Source organism: Hemitrygon akajei, chromosome 8, assembly GCF_048418815.1.
Source record: "Hemitrygon akajei chromosome 8, sHemAka1.3, whole genome shotgun sequence".
In the NCBI taxonomy this organism is placed as follows: Eukaryota; Metazoa; Chordata; class Chondrichthyes; order Myliobatiformes; family Dasyatidae; genus Hemitrygon; species Hemitrygon akajei.
Window position 1 is genome coordinate 114,643,358 of NC_133131.1, and position 19,418 is coordinate 114,662,775.

Genomic DNA, 19,418 nt, shown 5'->3' on the forward strand with positions numbered 1-19,418 from the left:
ATACTGCCTGGTCTGCTGAGAAAATGTGGTACTCATATATTTTGTATAACTTCTTGTTACTATTTGACTGCTAAGTTAGGAAATGAAACGGTTGTTATTACAGATTCTCACTGACTAGTGAGATTTCTGCTACAAAGCCAAGAAAATTCTAGTGAAAAAAAAGTACGAAACTGAAAATATGTTTTTTATATATTTTTAAATAAACACAAATGAGGAAGTTGCAGAAACTCTAGCAATAGAAATTGAACGTATATTCTGGGTAGAGTTTAAATTTTGGATTAAAATGTTCCATTGGTAATTCCACTACAAATTGTGTCCAAAATTGTGCAAACAATTTGTGTAATTATTTATAAATTGACAAACGTAAATTTGCCATAAAATAATATACTTAGACAATACTAAAAGGGCATTTTTTTAAAAAAGTTCAAGATTGCCCTTCATATGTTTGAATCCTTTCCTTTTTGTTGAGTTTGATTATGCCATTCAAAATGGGGTAACCAAAATCATGTTAAATAACAATCTATATTACGGGCTGTGACCCTTCGTCAGGACAGGAGGGAGCAGGAGCCCTATAAAGAAGGTGGGGAAAGGGTGGGCTGGTAGGTGCCAGGTGAAAAACCAATCAGAGGAAAGAGCAGGAAGGGTGAAGAAGGAATGTAAGGGGAAAGCACTGTGTAGTAGAAGAAGGCAGAATCACAAGAGGTGATTGGCAGCTGGAAGAGGAGGCAGAGTGAAACTGGGATGGGGGAAGGGAGAGGGAGGGAGTTACCGGAAGTTGGAGAATTCGATGTTCATGCAAAGGGGCTGGAGACTACCCAGACGGTATATGAGGTGTTGCTGCTCCAACCTGAGTTTGGCCTCATCATGGCAGTAGAGGAGGCCATGTATGGACATATCCGAATGGGAATGTGAAGCAGAGTTGAAGTGGGTGGCAGCCGGGAGATCCTGTCTGTTATGGAGGACAGAGCGGAGGTGCTCGACAAAGCGGTCCCCCAATCTGCATCGGGTCTTGCCAATGCAGAGGAGGCCGCACTGGGAGCACCAGATGCAATAGATGACCCCAACAGATTCACAAGTGAAGTGTTGCCTCACCTGGAAGGACTGTTTGGGGCCCTGAATGGTGGTAAGAGAAGAGGTATAGGGACAGGTGTAGCACTTGCACTTGCAGGGACAAGTACCAGGTGGGAGATCTGTGGGGAGGGACATGTGGACCAGGCAGTCGCAGAGGGAACAATCCCTGCGGAAAGTGGAGACGGGTAGAGAGGGAAAGATGTGCTTAGTGGTGGGGTCCTGTTGAAGGTGGCGGAAGTTGCGGAGGCTAATATGCCAGATCCAGAGACTAGTGGGGTGGTAGGTGAAGACAAGGCAAACGTGGTCCTTGTTGTGGTGATGGGAGGATGGGGTAAGGGCCGAAGTGCGGGAAATGGATGAGATGCGGGTGAGGGCATCATTGATGATGGCAGAAGGGAAACCATGATCCTTGGAGAAAGAGGACATTTGAGATGTCCTGGAACGGAAAGCCTCATCCTGGGAGCAGAAATTTGACTGCTCGTTTCCATGGATGCTGCCCAGCCTGCTGAGTTCCTTCAGCTTGTTGTACATGTAGCAATTAAGGGGGATGCCTTGTATTCGTACTTTATTATTAATTGATAATGTATTTACCCTTTTGTGACTCAGTTGCTACTTTGGGGATTGATATGCTGATTACATAGAATACTTGTACATAAAGACTGTGCAAGCACATGAATACATATAAAATGAGCGTGGAGTCGATTTGAAGAGCAAGCTGATGGCCTATAGATGAGATTGCCAATCAAAAATTTGAAGTCCAGCTTCAGGGCTTTCATTTTATCTTATTGCTCCTTCCTCCATTCCGCACTTTATTCTTAAAGATTAAATGTTTTTAAATCTGTGTTTTGAATACCTATGCTTAACGCTTAACTTTTCCATATCCCCCTTCAAATCCAGAGAGTGTGCATGAGGGAATGCTGTCTTTATTCCAGTTCCCCCAATTCCTCTCATAGATCATCAATCTAGTGCCTGAAATTGTGCATGGTCCCAATGAAAGTTTCAGTAGGACCTAGTTGTGAAAACCAAGCGACTACATTTTGCTGAATGTTAGTAACTCTCAACTTATGATAAATCTGAAACTCCATCAGGCTGTTAAGCATCCAGAGATGTGTAGAACGGGGGTGCCCAACCCTTTTTTTAATGCCATGGACCCTTGCCATTAACCAATGGGCCTCTGGACCCCAGGTTGGGAACCACTAATTTGGAGGGATCCAAGGTCATGAATACCACAAAAGAGGGAATGGGAGTGAGGGGAAGAAAAAGCATTCCTAAATATGTGGCCAAGTTAAAGTTGGAACAGCATTGGGTTTAATTTCTCACTTAATTTGCAGTATCAAGATATATTTGTTTGGAAGACAACAGGTATTCAGGAGGCATTTTAGTTTCTTCGTTGAACCTCCCCAAAAGTGGCAGGTTTTAAATGCAGTCTTGACAAATATTTTATTTCTTTTTTAGTGCAACATTGGTTCAAAGGTAACACTTCGTGTCGGAGGTGATTTCTTCTTTGACCCTCAGCCTTCTGATGCTCCGGTGGATCTGTTGTTGGTTGCAGGTGGTGTGGGTATTAATCCCTTGTACTCTATACTCTTGCACATTGCTGATCTCCACAGATTCCAAGAAATGGAGCATTGTAAATACAAACCTGGTTCAGTACAACTATATTTCAGTGCTAAGAACACAGAGGAACTTCTTTTCAAGGTTAGAATTTGTTTTACATCTTTCTTAATCAGTGTGTGAATTGGACAGCTTGTGTAGTCTATGGACTGATGTGTAATGTAGCCACTTAAACTAGTTTACAGCAGACAGTTGAATAGGCTTTATTTACATAGTTTAATGAAGTCTAACATTATATTAAATCTGTGGCTTAATTAAATTTCCTTAGCTATGAATTAGAGGTGTAATGCTGCCAGTGCAATTTCAACATTTCATTTAGTATGTAGTTCTTTGAAATATTCATGTAAAGGCAATGATGCATCTGGTCCAGTTTTTTCCCATGTTTGAAAATACCTTTAGCCATTAATAATATGTCATTGTTTGTTGGTGCTATTTCTGACTCTAAAACAGGAGCAAAGACTAATGATAATCAACAAGTTACTAAACTGTCCAAGTGCCTTTTGCAAACGTTTAAAACTTCAGTTTAAAATACATGTGGAAATTTGAAATTAATCCTTAGCTGCTTATGGAATTTGCATAAATTGTGCTGTCTTTAGACCTCTCTCCTGTTTCCCACCTTTCTCAAACAGCACTTACAGAACTAAGGGTGTTACAGCAAAATTGTATTAAGTTTTATTGATACTTTTAGTATCTTAAACATTTTTAATTAGTTTTTTTTAAAAACTGTACTACTATAGTAATTTATTTTATTAAAGATTTTTTCAAATAAAATCCATATTCCAAAGGTGAAGTTCTCAATAGAGTTTAGCAAAATCAAGGCAAGCAAATTTTTATATTTGATGTACAGTGTAGAATACTAAATCGTTTGATACACTTCATTCAGAAGATCATTAAGAAAGGTTAAATGATACCTAATGAGGCAATTATCAGTGGCAACATTTGAGGAACAACAAATATGGTCAAAGTTTCAGAATAGGGAGGTAGGCAGTTTTAAATGATGATTCATGTGATGTAAGGCTTATTTGAAGAATGAGCAGGACATGGAACTTTTAATTCCATGCTGATAACTCCCTTTTTAAAGATATTCAAAGACTGTTTCCACCAGCTTTTGAGAGTAAGAGTTTCTAAGAAATGATTCATTACAAGAAATTGTTTCTCCTCATTACTGTCTTAACCTAGGTTCACCCACAAAAAGAAATATTTTCTCCACTTCCACCTTGTCAAGATTCATCAAAATACTGTGTTTCAGTAAAACTCTAAACTCAAGCAGATGCAAACCAGCAGACAATTTCCCCATTCTATGTATCAGTCTAGCAAACTTGTGAAATACTCCCCATGCACTTGCATCCTTGCATAAGAACTGCTACTATAAATATTACCACAAATATCATGCATAACTAAAGCACAATCTCCTTAGTTTAGTAATTAAATTCCCCTAGAAATCTTATTTTCCTACCAAAAATGTCATTTCTATATTTCCCACATGATTTTTAATTTTCCAGTTCTCTGAACATCACTTTGAAAGGATAACAAGATTAGCTTTATTTGTCACTTTTTTTTGGTCAACAAGCAACACAGTTGAAGGATGTACTGGAGGCTTCCGATTCAACCTAGTGTACCCACAGATTACTAACCCTAATTTATACGTAAACATGAGGAAATCTGCAGATGCTGGAAATTCAAGCAACACACACAAAATGCTGGTGGAATGCAGCTGGCCAGGCAGCATCTATAGTTTCAGGCTCAGGCCTGACGAAGGGTCTTGGCCCGAAACGTCGACTGTACTTCTCCCTATAGATGCTGCCTGGCCTGCTGTGTTCCACCAGCATTTTGTGTGTTTTGCCTAATTTATACGTCTTTGGTATGTGGGAGGAAGCCAGAGCGCCTGGAGGAAACTCGAGCAGTGTCAGGGATTGCATACAAGCTTCTTCTAGGCAGCAGTGGGAATTGAATCCTGAATGCTGGCATTGTAAAGCGTTGTGCTAACCACTATGCTACCATGCTGCCCATAATAAATGAATATAGATAGGTGACATTCTTCTGTAACTTTCATATCTATGTTTGTGTCATCAGTAACTTTAGCAAATTTGGACATTAGCATTGGAAAACATTTTGCTCTCTTTGCTTTCATGCTTCTTGATGCAATTTTCTTCTGAAAGAAATGAATCATCAGGTCTTAACAAAATTTGAAAAATGGGTAGCACTTTCTCCCAAGTTGCCTCCACTGTTATAGTATGCAGAATATTGACAAAGTACTGTTTTTAGCTGGAGAACGGAGGTGTGGCCTACTTTCTTTACTGATTATTTTGCAGCTACGTGATTTGTTAAGTTACTTTAGAGACAACTATAATATTGTTAGGGGTAAGGCTGGTGTTACTCAACAATAATAGTGAAGCAGTTACATTTTTTTGTAATCATTTGATACTTTACATAGTCATCTCATAAATCAAACTTTTTTGTTCCATTCATTGGCTCTAATGGATGCATTTCTCATTCCTACGGTAAAGTTATTTGTTTAATCATGTATGCCACAATCTGTCTTCCAGAGAAACATCATAAACCTAGCAAATGAGTTTTGTGGAAAAATCAGCTGTCATTTTCATGTGACACAACAGATTTCTGAAATACCTGAAGAAATACTGCCTTATGTAACTGGTAAGCTTTAAAAAATTTTTGGTTTTGTTAAATTTAGTTTATAGTAGGTTTAGCGTTGTTGCTAATTTTAATCAGGATCAAACAATATATGTGAACCTGATGGATAAGAATTTGTCTTGCGTTGACTTTAATTAAGACTTCTTAATTTTATGAACAGAAAATATTTTTATTGCAATTGTCACAAATTCATACAATATGCATATAATTTGATGTTAATTGCAAAGTTCCCATTTCAGCCTTATGACTATACACAGCTTTATGAAAAGTAGCCTGATTCCTTGATACAGTACCTTATACTTGTGGTGAGATGGGTAGAGAAAAGATAAATCAGAATGCCAGATGATTAACAGAAATAGTAGGCAGATGGAAGGAGCAAGAAGGCTGCAAATGAATGGCTAATTTTTTTTTGTAGCGAAGGGAGTTTTTTTTACTACTCGGGTAGAAGAGAGGCGAGACTGTGCAGGCGCGTGATGACAGCATGCAAAAAGTTTATATAAAAAAAAAGACTGCCCTATCCAGTGTTCGGAATGGGCAGCGGAGTGAAAGGCAGCAGAGTGGTAGGGCTTCGGCTCAATGGGCCTAGACGGTAACGGGACGAGGTGAGGTAGGTTTACCTGTGTTAATTGCAGAAAGGAGGAAGTACATGTGTGAGGCCAGTTTTCTGTGCTCGGTGTCAGTTGTCTCGGAGTCTCCCAGCCTCCTAGATGGCCATATCTGTGTGTCGAGCTACAGCTCCTAAGGGACTGAGTTTGGGAACTAGAGATGCAGCTCTGTGACCTTTGCCTGGTCAGGGAGAGCAAGGAGGTGATAGAAAGGAGTTGTAGGTAGGTGGTCACACCAGGGCCACAGAAACAGACAGGTGGCTCACAGTCAGGAAGGGGAAGAGTCAGGTACTAGAGAGTACCCCTGTGGCTACCCCTTGACAATAAGTACTCCTGTTTGAGTACTGTTGGGGGGTCAGCCTACCTGGGGGAAGCTGCTCTGGCACAGGATCTGGCCCTGTGGCTCTGAAGGGTAGGGAAGGGAAGAGGAATGCAGTAGTGATAGGGGACTCTATAGTTAAGGGGTCGGGCAGGTGATTCTGTGGACACAGGAAAGAAACTCTGATGGTAGTTTACCTCCCAGATGCCAGGGTCTGGGATGTTTCAGATCGTGTTCACGATATCCTGCAGTGGGAGGGAGAACAGCCAGAGGTCGTGGTACATATTGGTACCAATGACATAGGTAGGGAAAGGGAAGAGGTTGAAAAAAGGGAAGAGAAAAAAGACTACAGGGAGTTAGGAAGGAAGCTGAGAAGCAGGACCGCAAAGGTAGTAATCTCGGGATTACTGCCTGTGCCATGCAACAGTGAGAATAGGAATAGGATGAGGTGGAGGATAAATGCATGCTAAGGGATTGGAGCAAGGGGCAGGGATTCAGATTTCTGGATCATTGGGACCTCTTTTGGGGCAGATGTGACCTGCACAAAAAAGAGGTTGCACTTGAATCCCAGAGGGACCAATATCCTGGTGGGGAGGTTTGCTAAGGCTGCTGGGGAGAGTTTAAACTAGAATTGTTGAGGGGTGGGAACTGAACTGAAGAGACTGGTGAAGAGGAGGTTTTCTCACAAATAGAGAAAGCTTGTAGACAGTGTAAGAGGGAGGATAGGCAGGTGATAGAGAAGGGACGTGCTCAGACCGAAGGAGTATTGTGAGCAAAGCGGATGAGCTTAGAGTGTGGATCAGTACTAGAGATATGATGTGGTGGCCTTTACAGAGACTTGGATGGCTCAGGGTAGACGCCATGGAGGGATTGTCTATGGAGCTTCTGTGGGTGGAGGTTAGGAACAGGAAGGGGTCAGTAACTTTACTGGGTGTTTTTCATAGGCTGCCCAATAGTAACAGAGATTGAGGAGCAGATAGGGAAACAGATCCTGGAAAGGTGTAATAAGAGTTGTCTTGATGGGAGATTTTAATTTCCCAAATATTGTTTGGCATCTCCCTAGAGCAAGGGGTTTACATGGGGTAGAGTTTGTTAGGTGTGTTCAGGAAGGTTTCTTGACACAGTATGTAGATAAGCTTACAAGAGGAGAGGTTGTACTTGTACTTGAGAAATGTACCTAGTTGGGTGTCAGATCTCTCAGTGGGAGAGCATTTTGGAGATAGTGATCATAATTGTGTCTCCTTTACAATAGCATTGGAGAGTGATAGGAACAGACAAGTTAGAAAAGCATTTAATTGGAGAAAGGGGAATTATGAGGCTATCAGGCAGGAAATTGGAGTCTTAAGTTGGAAACAAATGTTCTCAGGGAAAAGTACAGAAGAAATGTGGCAAATATTCAGGGGATATTTGTGTGGAGTTCTGTATAGGTACATTCCAATGAGACAGGGAAGTTATGGTAGGGTACAGGAACCGTGGTGTTTAAAGGCTGTAATAAATCTAGTTGAAAAGAACAGCTTATAAAAGGTTCAGAGAGCTAGGTAGTGTTAGAGATCTACAAGATTATAAGGCTAATAGAAAAGAGCTTAAGAAGGAAATTAGGGGAGCCAGAAGGGGCCATGAGAAGGCCTTGGCGGGCAGGATAAAGGAAAACCCCAAGGCATTCTACAAGTATGTGAAGAGTAAGAGGACCTATCAAGTGTGACAGTGAGAAAGTGTGTATGGAACCGGAGGAAATAGCAGAGGTACTTAATGAATACTTCAGTATTCACTATGATAAAGGACCTTGGTGATTGTAGTGATGACTTTCAGCAGACTGAAAAGCTTGAGCATGTGGATATTAAGAAAGAGGATGTGCTGGAGCTTTTGGAAAGCATTAAGTTGGATAAGTCGCCGGGACTGGATGAGATGTACCCCGGCTGCTGTGGGAGGCGAGGGAGGAGATTGCTGAACCTCTGGCGATCATCTTTGTATCGTCAATGGGGACGGGAGAGGTTCTGGAGAATTGGAGGGCTGTGAATGTTGTTCCTTTATTCAAGAAAGGGAGTAGAGATAGCCAAGGAAATTATAGACCAGTGAGTCTTACCTCAGTGGTTGGTAAGTTGATGGAGAAGATCCTGAGAGGCAGGATTTATGAACATTTGGAGAAGTATAATATGATTAGGAGTAGTCAGCATGGCTTTGTGAAGGGCAGGTCGTGCTTTACGAGCCTGATTGAATTTTTTGAGGTTGTGACTAAGCACATTGATGAAGGTGAACAGTAGATGTAGTGTATATGGATTTCAGCAAGGCATTTGATAAGTTACCCCATGCAAGGCTTATTGAGAAAGTAAAGAAGAGGCATGGGATCCAAGGAGACATTGCTTTGTGGATCCAGAACTGGCTTTCCCACAGAAGGCAGAGTGATTGTAGATGGGTCATATTCTGCATGGAGGTCGGTCACCAGTGGGGTGCATCAAACTTCGTGATGTTTATAAATGACCTGGATGAGGAAGTGGAGGGATGGGTTAGTAAGTTTGCTGATGACACAAAGGTTGGGGGTGTTGTGGATAGTGTGGAGGGCTGTCAGAGGTTACAACGGGACATTAATAGGATGCAAAACTGGGCTGAGAAGTGGCGGATGGAGTTCAACCCAGATAAATGTGAAGTAGTTCATTTTGGTAGGAAAATATGATGGCAGAATATAGTATAAATGGTAAGACTCTTGGCAGTGTGAAGGATCAGAGGGATCTTGGGGTTGGAGTCCATAGAACATTCAAAGCAGCTGCGTAAGTTGACTCTGTGGTTAAGAAGGTGTACGATGTCTTGGCCGTCATCAATCGTGGATTTGAATTTAGGAGCCGAGAAGTAATGTTGCAGCTATATAGGACTCTGGTCAGATCCCACTTGGAGTACTGAGCTCAGTTCTGGTCGCCTCACTACAGGAAGGATGTGGAAGCCATAGAAAGGGTGCAGAGGAGATTTACAAGGATGTTGCCTGGATTGGGGAGCAGGCCTTATGAGAATAGGTTGAGTGAACTCGACCTTTTCTCCTTGGAGTGACGGAGGATGAGAGGTGACCTGATAGAAGTGTATAAGATGATGAAAGGCATTGATCATGTGGATAGTCAGAGGCTTCTTCCCAGGGCTGAAATGGTTGCCACAAGAGGACACAGGTCAAAGGTGCTGGGGAGTGGGTACAGAGAAGATGTCAGGGGTAAGTTGTTTTTTTTTACTTAGAGTGGTGAGTGCGTGGAATGGGCTGCCGGCAATGGTGGTGGAGGCGGATACGATAAGGATTTTTAAGAAGCTTTTAGATAGGTACATGGAGCTCAGTAAAATAGAGGGCTATAGGTAAGCCTAGTAATTTCTAAGGTAGGGACATGTTTGGCACAACTTTGTGGGCTGAAGGGCCTGTATTGTGCTTTAGGTTTTCTATGTTTCTGTGCCTGTGTACAAATATACTGTACAATTCCCCAAAAGCAAATGTGTAGTAATTAACAGGCTGATGCAATATTGGCCAGAGCTCAAGAAAATTGAAATTCAAATCCTTAGCAACCGCATGAAGGAACTGCAATTGCAGCTTGATGCAGAAGAATGAAGGGGGATCACATTAAAATCTATTGAATATTGAAAGGCCAAGATAGAGTGGATATGAAGAGGATGTTTCTTGTAAAATTCTAAGTAAATTTATGGTCAAAATACATATACATCACCATATTCAGCCTTGAGATTCATTTTTTACAGGCATTCTCAGTAAATAAATTGAATAATAAACTTTATAGAATCAATGAAAGACTGGACTGACTTGAACGTTCAACCAGTGTGCAAAAGGCAACAAATTTTACAAACAGAAAAAAGAAAGAAATAATAATAAACGAGTAATAAATATCAACAGCATGAGAGAAATTTGCAAGTGAAATTGAGTGAAGTTATCTCCTTTGGTTCAACAGCCTAGTAGTTGAGGGTCGGAACTGTTCCTGAACCTGGTGGTGTAAGTCCTGAGGCTCTTGTACCACTTTCCTGTTGGCAGCAGTGAGAAGAGCATGTCCTAAGTGGTGGGGCTCCCTGATGATGAACACTGCTTTCCTACGAAAATGGTTCATTTAGATGTGCTCAGTGGTGGAGAGTGCTTTACCTGTGATGGACTGGGACATATCCACTACCTTTTATTGGGTTTTCTGTTCAAGGGCATTGGTGTTTCCATAGCAGGCTGCAATGCAGCCTGTCAATATATTCTACTGCACATCTATAGAAGTTTGACAGAGTTTTAGGTATTATGCCAAATCTCAACAAACTCCTAAGAAAGTAGAGGTGCTGCTGTGTTTTCTTTCTAATTGCACTTGCATGCTGGGCCCAGGACTGGTCCTCTGAAATGGGGGAGTCTAGCACCAGAGGGCACACTCAGAATTTAGAATGGATGAGGTGGAAATTATTTTGCTAAAGGGAGGTGAATCTGTGGCATCTTTTGCTACATATGGTTGTACAGGCCAGTATGTTGGATTTATTTAAGACATAAGTTGATATGTTCCTGATTAACCAGGGTTTCAAAAGTTATGGGAAGAAGGCAGAGAATGGGGTTGAGAGGGGTAATAAATCAGCCATGATGGAATGGTGGAACAGACTCAAGTGGCCTAATTCTGCTCCAGGGTTTTATGGTTACACCATAAAGCACAAAGAGCTTTGTGAATGAAGCAACTGAGTGTGGAATTGGATGTGGGGTGGGGAAGATAGATCTTGCAACCCACAAAAATCACATCCATTGGCCAAGAGGCATTAGTAGACATTTAGGGGTGACCTTTGTGTAATGAACTTATTTTTGATAACATTGAGCTGTGGGTGTAAAATAGATTGTTTCCAGCGACTAGTTTTCTGTTTTTAAACTAGATTAGAGATGTTGGGGTGATTTCCCCCCCCCATGGACAAATAAGATTGAGAGAATATTTCATAAGGTCATTCAAAGTCATAACTGGATTAAATGGGGGGGAAATGGAATTGAGAGGAAAAATTATGCAAATTTACAGTGATAGTAATTAGGAAATGTGGGAGAATAATTTGTGCATTGTAAATAGTTGTGACCTGGAATGTGACGCCTGAAAGTGGAATGGATGCTGATTCAATTTTGAATTTCAAAATGGAATTGAATTGATGTTTGAAAGTAAGAAATAAAAATGAGAGAGGAAATGAACTGGATTGCTAAAAAAGAGATAAAGATAATTATGTGAAACATTAATCATTCCACCTTTTTTTTTTAAAAAAAAGCTGCTCCTAATTTTCTGGAATGCCCCCAAAATCTAGAGAGAATTTGACATCCAATCACTATTCCAGTTTAATATATGTATAGCAGCATGCAGTGTATTGTTTTGTCTTCTAAGTGTATTCAGTGTATGGTAGGTGGGGGAGGGTGAGATATTAAACATTAAGATTAGCTCTATTTGTCATGTATACATCACAGCATACAGAGAAATGTATCAATGACCAATGCATCCTGAGGATGTGCTGGGGGCACCATGTTTCTGGTGCCAACATAGCATACCCACAATTTACTAACCCTAACCCATACATCTTTGGCATGTGTAAGGAAACCGGAGTACCTGGAAGAAACCCATACACTCTCAAGGGAGAATATACAAAACCCTTACAGACAGCAGTCTGAATTGAACTCTTAACCACTGATTGTTGGCACTGTTAAGTGTTACACTAGTCAGTATGCTACAGTGCTGCCCATTATTCCAGTCCCTTTGAAATATCCACTTCTATCAGAATCTTGATAATTTAATCAGAAATGGAGTTTATAGCAGCCAATTCTAACAAATCAATTGCCACTGTTGGACTGTTAGCCCTGTATGATGCACCCTCCAGTTATTTTAGTAATGATGTTCCAAAAGTCAAAGAACTGTAATTAAATCCTTTGTTAGTAACTGGCAAAATGTACAATCTTGAAGCAAAGAAAACTAAGTGTAACTAAGCAGTCAACAAAAGATGTGACGTCCCTCAATCTCCATCTTCCTACAGAACAAAGCATGAATATGTAACTTATTCCCTTCGCTTTTACCATGCCCCACTTGCGTGACTGATGTCCATAATAAACATGCAGCTCAGAATACAATGCAGATATAGAAGAAATACCTGGTTCCTACATTCCAGCCCCCTAATTATTATACCATAATAATTACAACTACATACTACAAAAACACAGCAGACAATGAAATCTTAACATTCACACAAACGTCCTCTTTCTGCTAAGTGATCTATCCTGGATCGTGATATTCTCTTGACAAACCTAGTTGTTGTTCTTGACTGTATTCGGGGAAATCTGTCTTGAATTGTTGCCAAAGCTCATCCAGGTGCAATATTTAAATTCTGTTAACTGTCAGCTTTGGCCGAGCATGGTCGCTTCCACCATCATGGTCTCCTTTCACTGGTCCATTAACAGTCCATCATTAATACTGCAAATCAGTTGCAATAGCTCCCATTCTTTAGGCATGTGCACCCCTATCACCAGCTCAATTTCTGGCAAACAAATATGCTTCTGGTGAGACCATTCCTGAAGATCTCTCTGAGGAATGTTCCCTTTGTAGACAAGCATATGTTCCTGCGTATAGATGTTGGGTAGTTCAGATTATCTAAGCCAACCGCTTATAATCCTGAAACAACATAGCTACTCACAACCTTCTCTTGATCCATGGTATGTAAAAGAATGTGTTTCTTTTCCTGTCAGGTTGAACTTGTTCATAAGGCTCGCTGTTGAGAACACTGCTGTACATACTTGATCTAGGAAAGCACAAGTAACCGTTGTCCTGTTAATATTCATAGACTTCATCTGAATTATAGGAAGTTTGCAATCATGATCACCAGCAAACCTCCCCCCGGTTAGGCCATTAGATACCAGGGCATTACTCATGCTGCATTTGATTCTTTCATGGCTTTATTTCAGTGACCCTTTTCTTCAGAGTGAATATGAAGTGTACTGGGATACTTGCCACTGCATGCCTTGCATGTAAGACACTTCCTGCAATCCTTGCTGACATGTCCTGTACACAAACAACCGAAGCATTTTCTTTCAGAAAGACAATCTTATCCTTGTGACCCCTTTTCTCTAGCTGAGAGCATGAATCGAAAATATGGTCACCCTGGCAGAACAGCCAAACTTTCATTAGTTCCAGACTCAGTTTTAGCTTTACTTTTCACAGTGGCAAAGCTGCTTCCTTTAGCCTTAGAACAAATTTGTGACTTAGTTTTGTTCACACCTTTGCTTTCTGCTGATGTAGTATCCTGTATATTTCCATACATCGGGTGTGTAGAAAGCCTCACAAGGTCGATGAAAGTAGCCTCATGGTTGTGATTATCTGGTAACTCGAAGGCAAAACATTTCCGTTCATCCCTGACCATATAAGGCAACTTTACAACAGTTGATTATATTAATAGGCCTGTCCAGCTCTTGCATATACTAAACATCTTTCATTCCAATAGCCTATAGTCTTGGAGAACTTTTCACTCTTATTTAATGTGCATCCAAGAAAGAGCAATTTCCATATAGGTTGATACAATTATGTGCTAATGTTCCTGTAGTAAAGCTTTGGCCTTTAGATATCCTTCCTCCAGGTTTACTTGCTGGTAACTTTTGACAAGTTCTCAAAGGTAACATCAGGTGAACTGTTCGAGAAGAGAGTGAGTCATCATAATCATCAGGCTTGCCTTCAGTACTATTCTTGAAAGTCCTCATAAATGAATGATATTGTAATGGATCACCATTGAAGATTTGAATCTCTATTTTAAGCAGAGATGCAATGAGTTGTTATTGCATCACTAAGCTTGCTATTCTCTTTTGCATCCTTCTGGCCTCCAGAGCACTATTGAGACTTTTATCATCTGAAACACAAGTGTATCTGTACTGGAAATCGATGTCATCAGAAGTACCTTGTGCTATTGGATATGGCATTGGTTCAGAGAGCCTCTTTGCAGGCTGAGAGTAAACATCATGAACTACCCTTTGGGGTTCAAACTCATGGCTCATAAACATTTGTGAAACATAGGTCTATGGTGAGAGTTCCTGTCCTGCTGGAGCACATTTAGCAGCCACAGCACTTGAAACCCTTAGCACCTAAACTTGGCCATCTGTGCTGCAATTTCTTCCTGCAACTTAAACTGCTCCTTTCCTTTCCATAGCTGTTTTTCCAGCTGCTCCTCATGCTCTTCCAAAGCATGTTTGTCTTTCAATAACTGTAGCTGTGCAAATAATGCAGTTAAATTGACCTCTTGTTTTAATACATGCAGAGGAGGCATCAGATGCACGGGATGCTCTGCTAGCAATAGAACCTGCTGCGCACACATTAGATGCACTGTCTTCAGGGTGAAGTCATCCTCAAAATGTTCAGTTTTTAACATCGTTACAACATGCTCTGTGGCTTTATAAATATTTTCATTTCCTCCAGCAATTTAATCTTCAATATTGCACGTTTGTTTCAACCATTTGTTCAGACTCTGCTGTGACTGTATTAATAAGCATATCAATATTTGCAGTTTATCTTGCTCTGAGATGGGCATTAAAGACAACAGCAAGTTGTGTTGCTTAGCAACATCTTCACGACGATTTTTTGAATTACTCAAATGAGACTGCACTCGCAAAACATCTTGTTCTTCTGGTACCAGGAAACTTCTAATTAATGGTATTAAATAATTAATCTTAACAATTTTATAGTAGTCCTTTTATAGTAGTCATTATCAATTTGAGTTGTCAAAGCTTTCCCAGTAAGTTTAATTGACTTTAAGATCACTATGTCCAGCTTGACTCGTGTTGTTTTTGAAGTGCGCAAACCAGACAAAACAATGACATTCACTTCAATAGTTCCATTTAAAATCAGAAATGTATGCAATATACATCCTGAAATTCTTGTTCTTTGCAGACATCCGTGAATATAGAAGAGTGCCCCAAAGAATGAATGAGAGTAAAAATGTAAGAAACCCCAAGCCTCCCTACTCCCCCCCACACACAAGCAACAGCAATGTAATGACCTCCCACCTCTACCCACTTCTGCAAAAAAGCATCAGCACTCTCCACCCACCAAGCAAGCAATAGCAAAGCCCCCAAGAAAAATCATGATCTGCAGTACAACACAAACTGACAATTCGACATACCAGAGGCTCTCTGTCTTCCCAATAAAGGGACAGAGAGGTGTCCCCTTTCACAGTGAGAGGGGAGACATGATAATAACAATTTGCTAATTTGCAATGATAAAGTCTTCACATTGCTGATTATCAAGTTGGAGAACTTGGAAAAAAGCAACAAACTTAGAGTGAGAGATTCACTCACTGAGTACATAGCTTCTGACAGTTAATCTGCTGCTCCCAATGTTCTGTTTTCTCCCGTGACACTTTGGTTGGTGGCATCAGCATAGAATCAGCCCGCCCACAGGGCCGTAAGACCTCAGAACCCCAAAGGTGCGCTCGTCTTCTAGACTACATCCTTGAGATTTTGAAAAGTGATTGGTCATGAGCCCCAAGGAGGGGGTTCCACCACCACAAAGAACCACAGTCTGAGTGTAACTCCAGGTCAGGATCTTCATCTGAATCCCATCCACTCTGAAAAGGAAAAATAGAAAACATCAACGGTAGAAATAAGTTGTTTCCGCACCGAGCTTGGAGTTGTTGTTAAGTGCCGTCATAGCTCTGCCCCAGTATTGTCAGGTGTTCAATATTTTTACAGAACCGAGCAGCAAATCCCACAGTACAGAGCTTACAGTCAATGATGACCACTCCAAGCTGTGTTCTAAACCCAAACACACAGCATGAATCAACAAAAGATCATTACTTGCCTTGAAACAGCACACACAAAATGCTGGTGGAACACAGCAGGCCAGGCAGCATCTATAGGGAGAAGCGCTGTTGATGTTTCGGGCCGAGACGCTTCGTCAGTCTTGACAGTGCTTCTCCCTGTAAATACAGCCTGGCCTGCAGTGTTCCACCAGCATTTTGTGTGTGTTGTTTGAATTTCCAGCATCTGCAGATTTCCTTGTGTTTACTTGCCTTGACCTGCTTTTGGCTGTAGTGCTTCTAATGTCACGGACACATCCAAATGCTGATGTTTGCTTGCTATAACTGTTGAAATCTTTTGTTGACAGAATGTAGCAGCCAATTCTAACAAATCAATTGCCACTGCTGGCAACCCCACAGATTGTTATCCTTGGATGATGCCCTCTCCAGTCACTCTCGTAATGATGTTCCAAAAATCAGACGAGCAACTAGCAAAACATACAGTCTTGAAGCAGTGAAACTTAAATGATGAAAACTAAATGGTCAACAGAAGATGTGACATCCATCGGATCCCAGCTCACCATTACCCAAAACAAAGCATAAATATAAACTCGCTCCCTTCACTTTTACCATGCCCCTACACACATGACTAACTACCATAATATACACACAGCACAGAATACAGTGCAGATGGAGAACAGATGCATGGCTCCTACAGAGTTCATGCAGTTAGGCGGAGAAGTCAGGAGCTTGCTCTGGAATAGGGTTATAAAAGCCAGGTGGGTAATGTGAAGGGAGAAGAGGGTTTTTTTTGGTAATTATTGGCTTGGTGGAAATGCATTTCTGGCTTTAAACCTGTCTGTATTTTAAGCATATAATTGACAAGTAAGTTTTGCTGTATTTCTGAGGGCAGACTCCAGTGATAGAAGCTTTTGCCTTGTTTAAGAACTGTTGGATGATGCAAAGAATCTCTTGGCAGTTTTTGAAAAGAGCTTGGAATGTTCCTAATTTACTGGCAATAGCCATCATTGTGTTTAGAACCAATATTTGTGTACAGATTGTTACGTTTGAGTATTGTGAGGTATTCTGGGCCCCTTAACTAAGAAAGGATGTGCTAGCTTTGGAGAGGGTCCAGATGAGGTTCACAAAATGGGAATGAAAGGGTTAACATGAGGACAGTTTGATGGCTCTGAGCATGTACTCACTGGAGTTTAGAAGAATGGGAATGGAGATTTCGTTGAAGCTTATTGAATATTGAAAGGCCTAAATGGAGTCGATGTGAAGAGGATGTTTCCTATAGTGGGAACATTCTATAGTGAGTATAGAATCAGGAGGAATTTCTTTAGCTAGAGGGTAATGAATCTGTGGAATCTGTTACTACAAACAGCCAAGGAGGCCAAGTCATTGAATATATTTAAAGTGGAGGTTGATAGGTTTTTGGTCAGCAAGGGTATCAAAGATTATAGGCAAAAGGCAGGAGAGTTTGAGGGGAATAATAAATTCTCTGATGGAATGGTAGAGCAGACTGGAGGGGCTGAATGGCCTAATTCTGGCCCTGGGTCTTATGATCTTATGCCATTGCCATGTTTTAAGAGTACATTTATTTTAAAGTATTAAGAAAATCCAAATTTGTAAATTTTGCTGTGGAAATAATATTATATTGATATTTTTCTTTTAATTTATAACTATTGTTCACGTTACTCGTTATGTGTTGATGACCACAGCTAAAATTAGTTCTTGTGTAGTGCTTTGCTATATAGAAAATCTGATTGAGAATGTAGTTATTCTGTAATTTAATATGTTCATTTTTATTTCAGTTGGAAGAATATCTGAAGATACCCTGGCACATGTGTCAAAAGATAATCTCTGCTATATTTGTGGTCCACCTCCAATGATAGAGTCTGTTTCTCAACAGCTAGAAAAGCTTGGTGTTCCTAAAGAGAGTATAATTTTCGAGAAGTGGTGGTAGTGAGAGTCTAAAGGCAATTGGTCTCATTCTGGTAATCCAGCAGCATTTTATTACTTTGGTATGCACATTATTCTCAGGTGACCTGTGCTTGGGTTTAATTCCCAGTTTAAAAATACTGCACTATGCAGAAATTTAAGTTTGAGGTGTTATTCCAATAGTGAATGTATCCAAATATGTCATGTAATCAATTGCCATTGCATTATTTCTATGAAAATTCTGAAATTGTACAGTTTTTGTACTTTTTGGCACAAACTATGGAAAAATAATAACTTTTATAATAGCTTTAATTAAACTGCCCCCACTATCTTCACTTCAGGCTAAATCAATTTTCTGGACCTGTCTATAAAACCATAATCAAGGAACTCCATCTCAGTCAACTCCCAAATGCAGTACAACCATAGAAGTACAAGTTTGCTTGCAGAGCATTATATGATGTCAGTCAGGTTGCATATGAATAATTCTAGCAAGTGTTGCATTTGGAATCTTTTTTAATACTGAAATACAAATGTACTAAAAATTACAACACAAAAGGGAGGCATTTGTCCCATCATATCTGAACCCTGTAGGAAAATAACTACCAAAGTTATTTCCATCTTTCAATAAAATAATAGATATTTGAAACTAGCCATGGAACCAATATTTTCATAACTTTCCTTAAGTTCAATATCAGTAGTTCAGTCATTCTTATTGTACAGTATAAGGTTTTATTCTGAGTGTGAATTAGCTATCTGAAATATTATTGTTTTTTAATAAAATACAAAGGGCATCTATGTCTCATCATATTGCACCACTATAATTAAGTAACTGTGCCTGTAATTCATGCTTATGAAACTTCCTTTTATTATGGGCACAGGTATAGATACCTTGTATAATATATTTAGGTAGACCAATGTGGTGTATACTTTTGCAATAATCATATTTTCTGTTCAGTATTTAAGTAATTTATCATGAACTTACAGATCCATTTCTATATGGTATGTCATTGAATGTTATTTCCCTTTGTAATTTATAGAATAAAATACTGACATTTCTTGTGATCATATAGAACTGTGATGTCAAAAGGGGGTATCTCTTTGGCAAAAAGAAAATTGAATGCCTTGTGTCTGCTATAATAAATTACTTAGATTGTTTTCTCCTGTGTATCTTTTTTTAAAATTGCATTGCTCATTCGTTTCACTCTGACTTTTAACAACAAACAAAACCACAAGATATTCTTTCCTGGGATAAATAAATAAAAGATTCTCAAAGATCTTCAGTTCTTTATACCTGAAGTTTACATCAGTTAAATAATATCTATTATTAGTCACTTTTAAATTCTTGGCACATATTTTGCACAACTTTGCATGTGATGAAATGTCATTTGCAAATGTGAGAAGGAAAATTTGTGTCTGGTGTAACACATAAAATGCTGCAGGAACTCAGCAGGTCAGGCAGCATCTAAGGAAAGGGAAAAGAAGCC

The 19,418-nt window shown here is 40.0% G+C and overlaps 1 protein-coding gene across 2 annotated transcripts in view; it reads left to right on the plus strand.

Annotated features, from left to right (window-relative positions):
• oxnad1 (oxidoreductase NAD-binding domain containing 1) overlaps positions 1-19,089 on the plus strand; it is a 49,190-nt gene extending 30,101 nt beyond the window's left edge. For both annotated transcript variants that reach the window (XM_073054417.1, XM_073054418.1), the window contains exons 5-7: positions 2,527-2,769; positions 5,232-5,340; positions 17,808-19,089. In XM_073054417.1, the coding sequence (XP_072910518.1) occupies positions 2,527-2,769; positions 5,232-5,340; positions 17,808-17,959 (504 nt within the window). In that variant the 3' untranslated portion in view covers positions 17,960-19,089. The remainder of the gene's footprint in view (positions 1-2,526; positions 2,770-5,231; positions 5,341-17,807) is intronic.
• Positions 19,090-19,418: the final 329 nt, after the last annotated feature.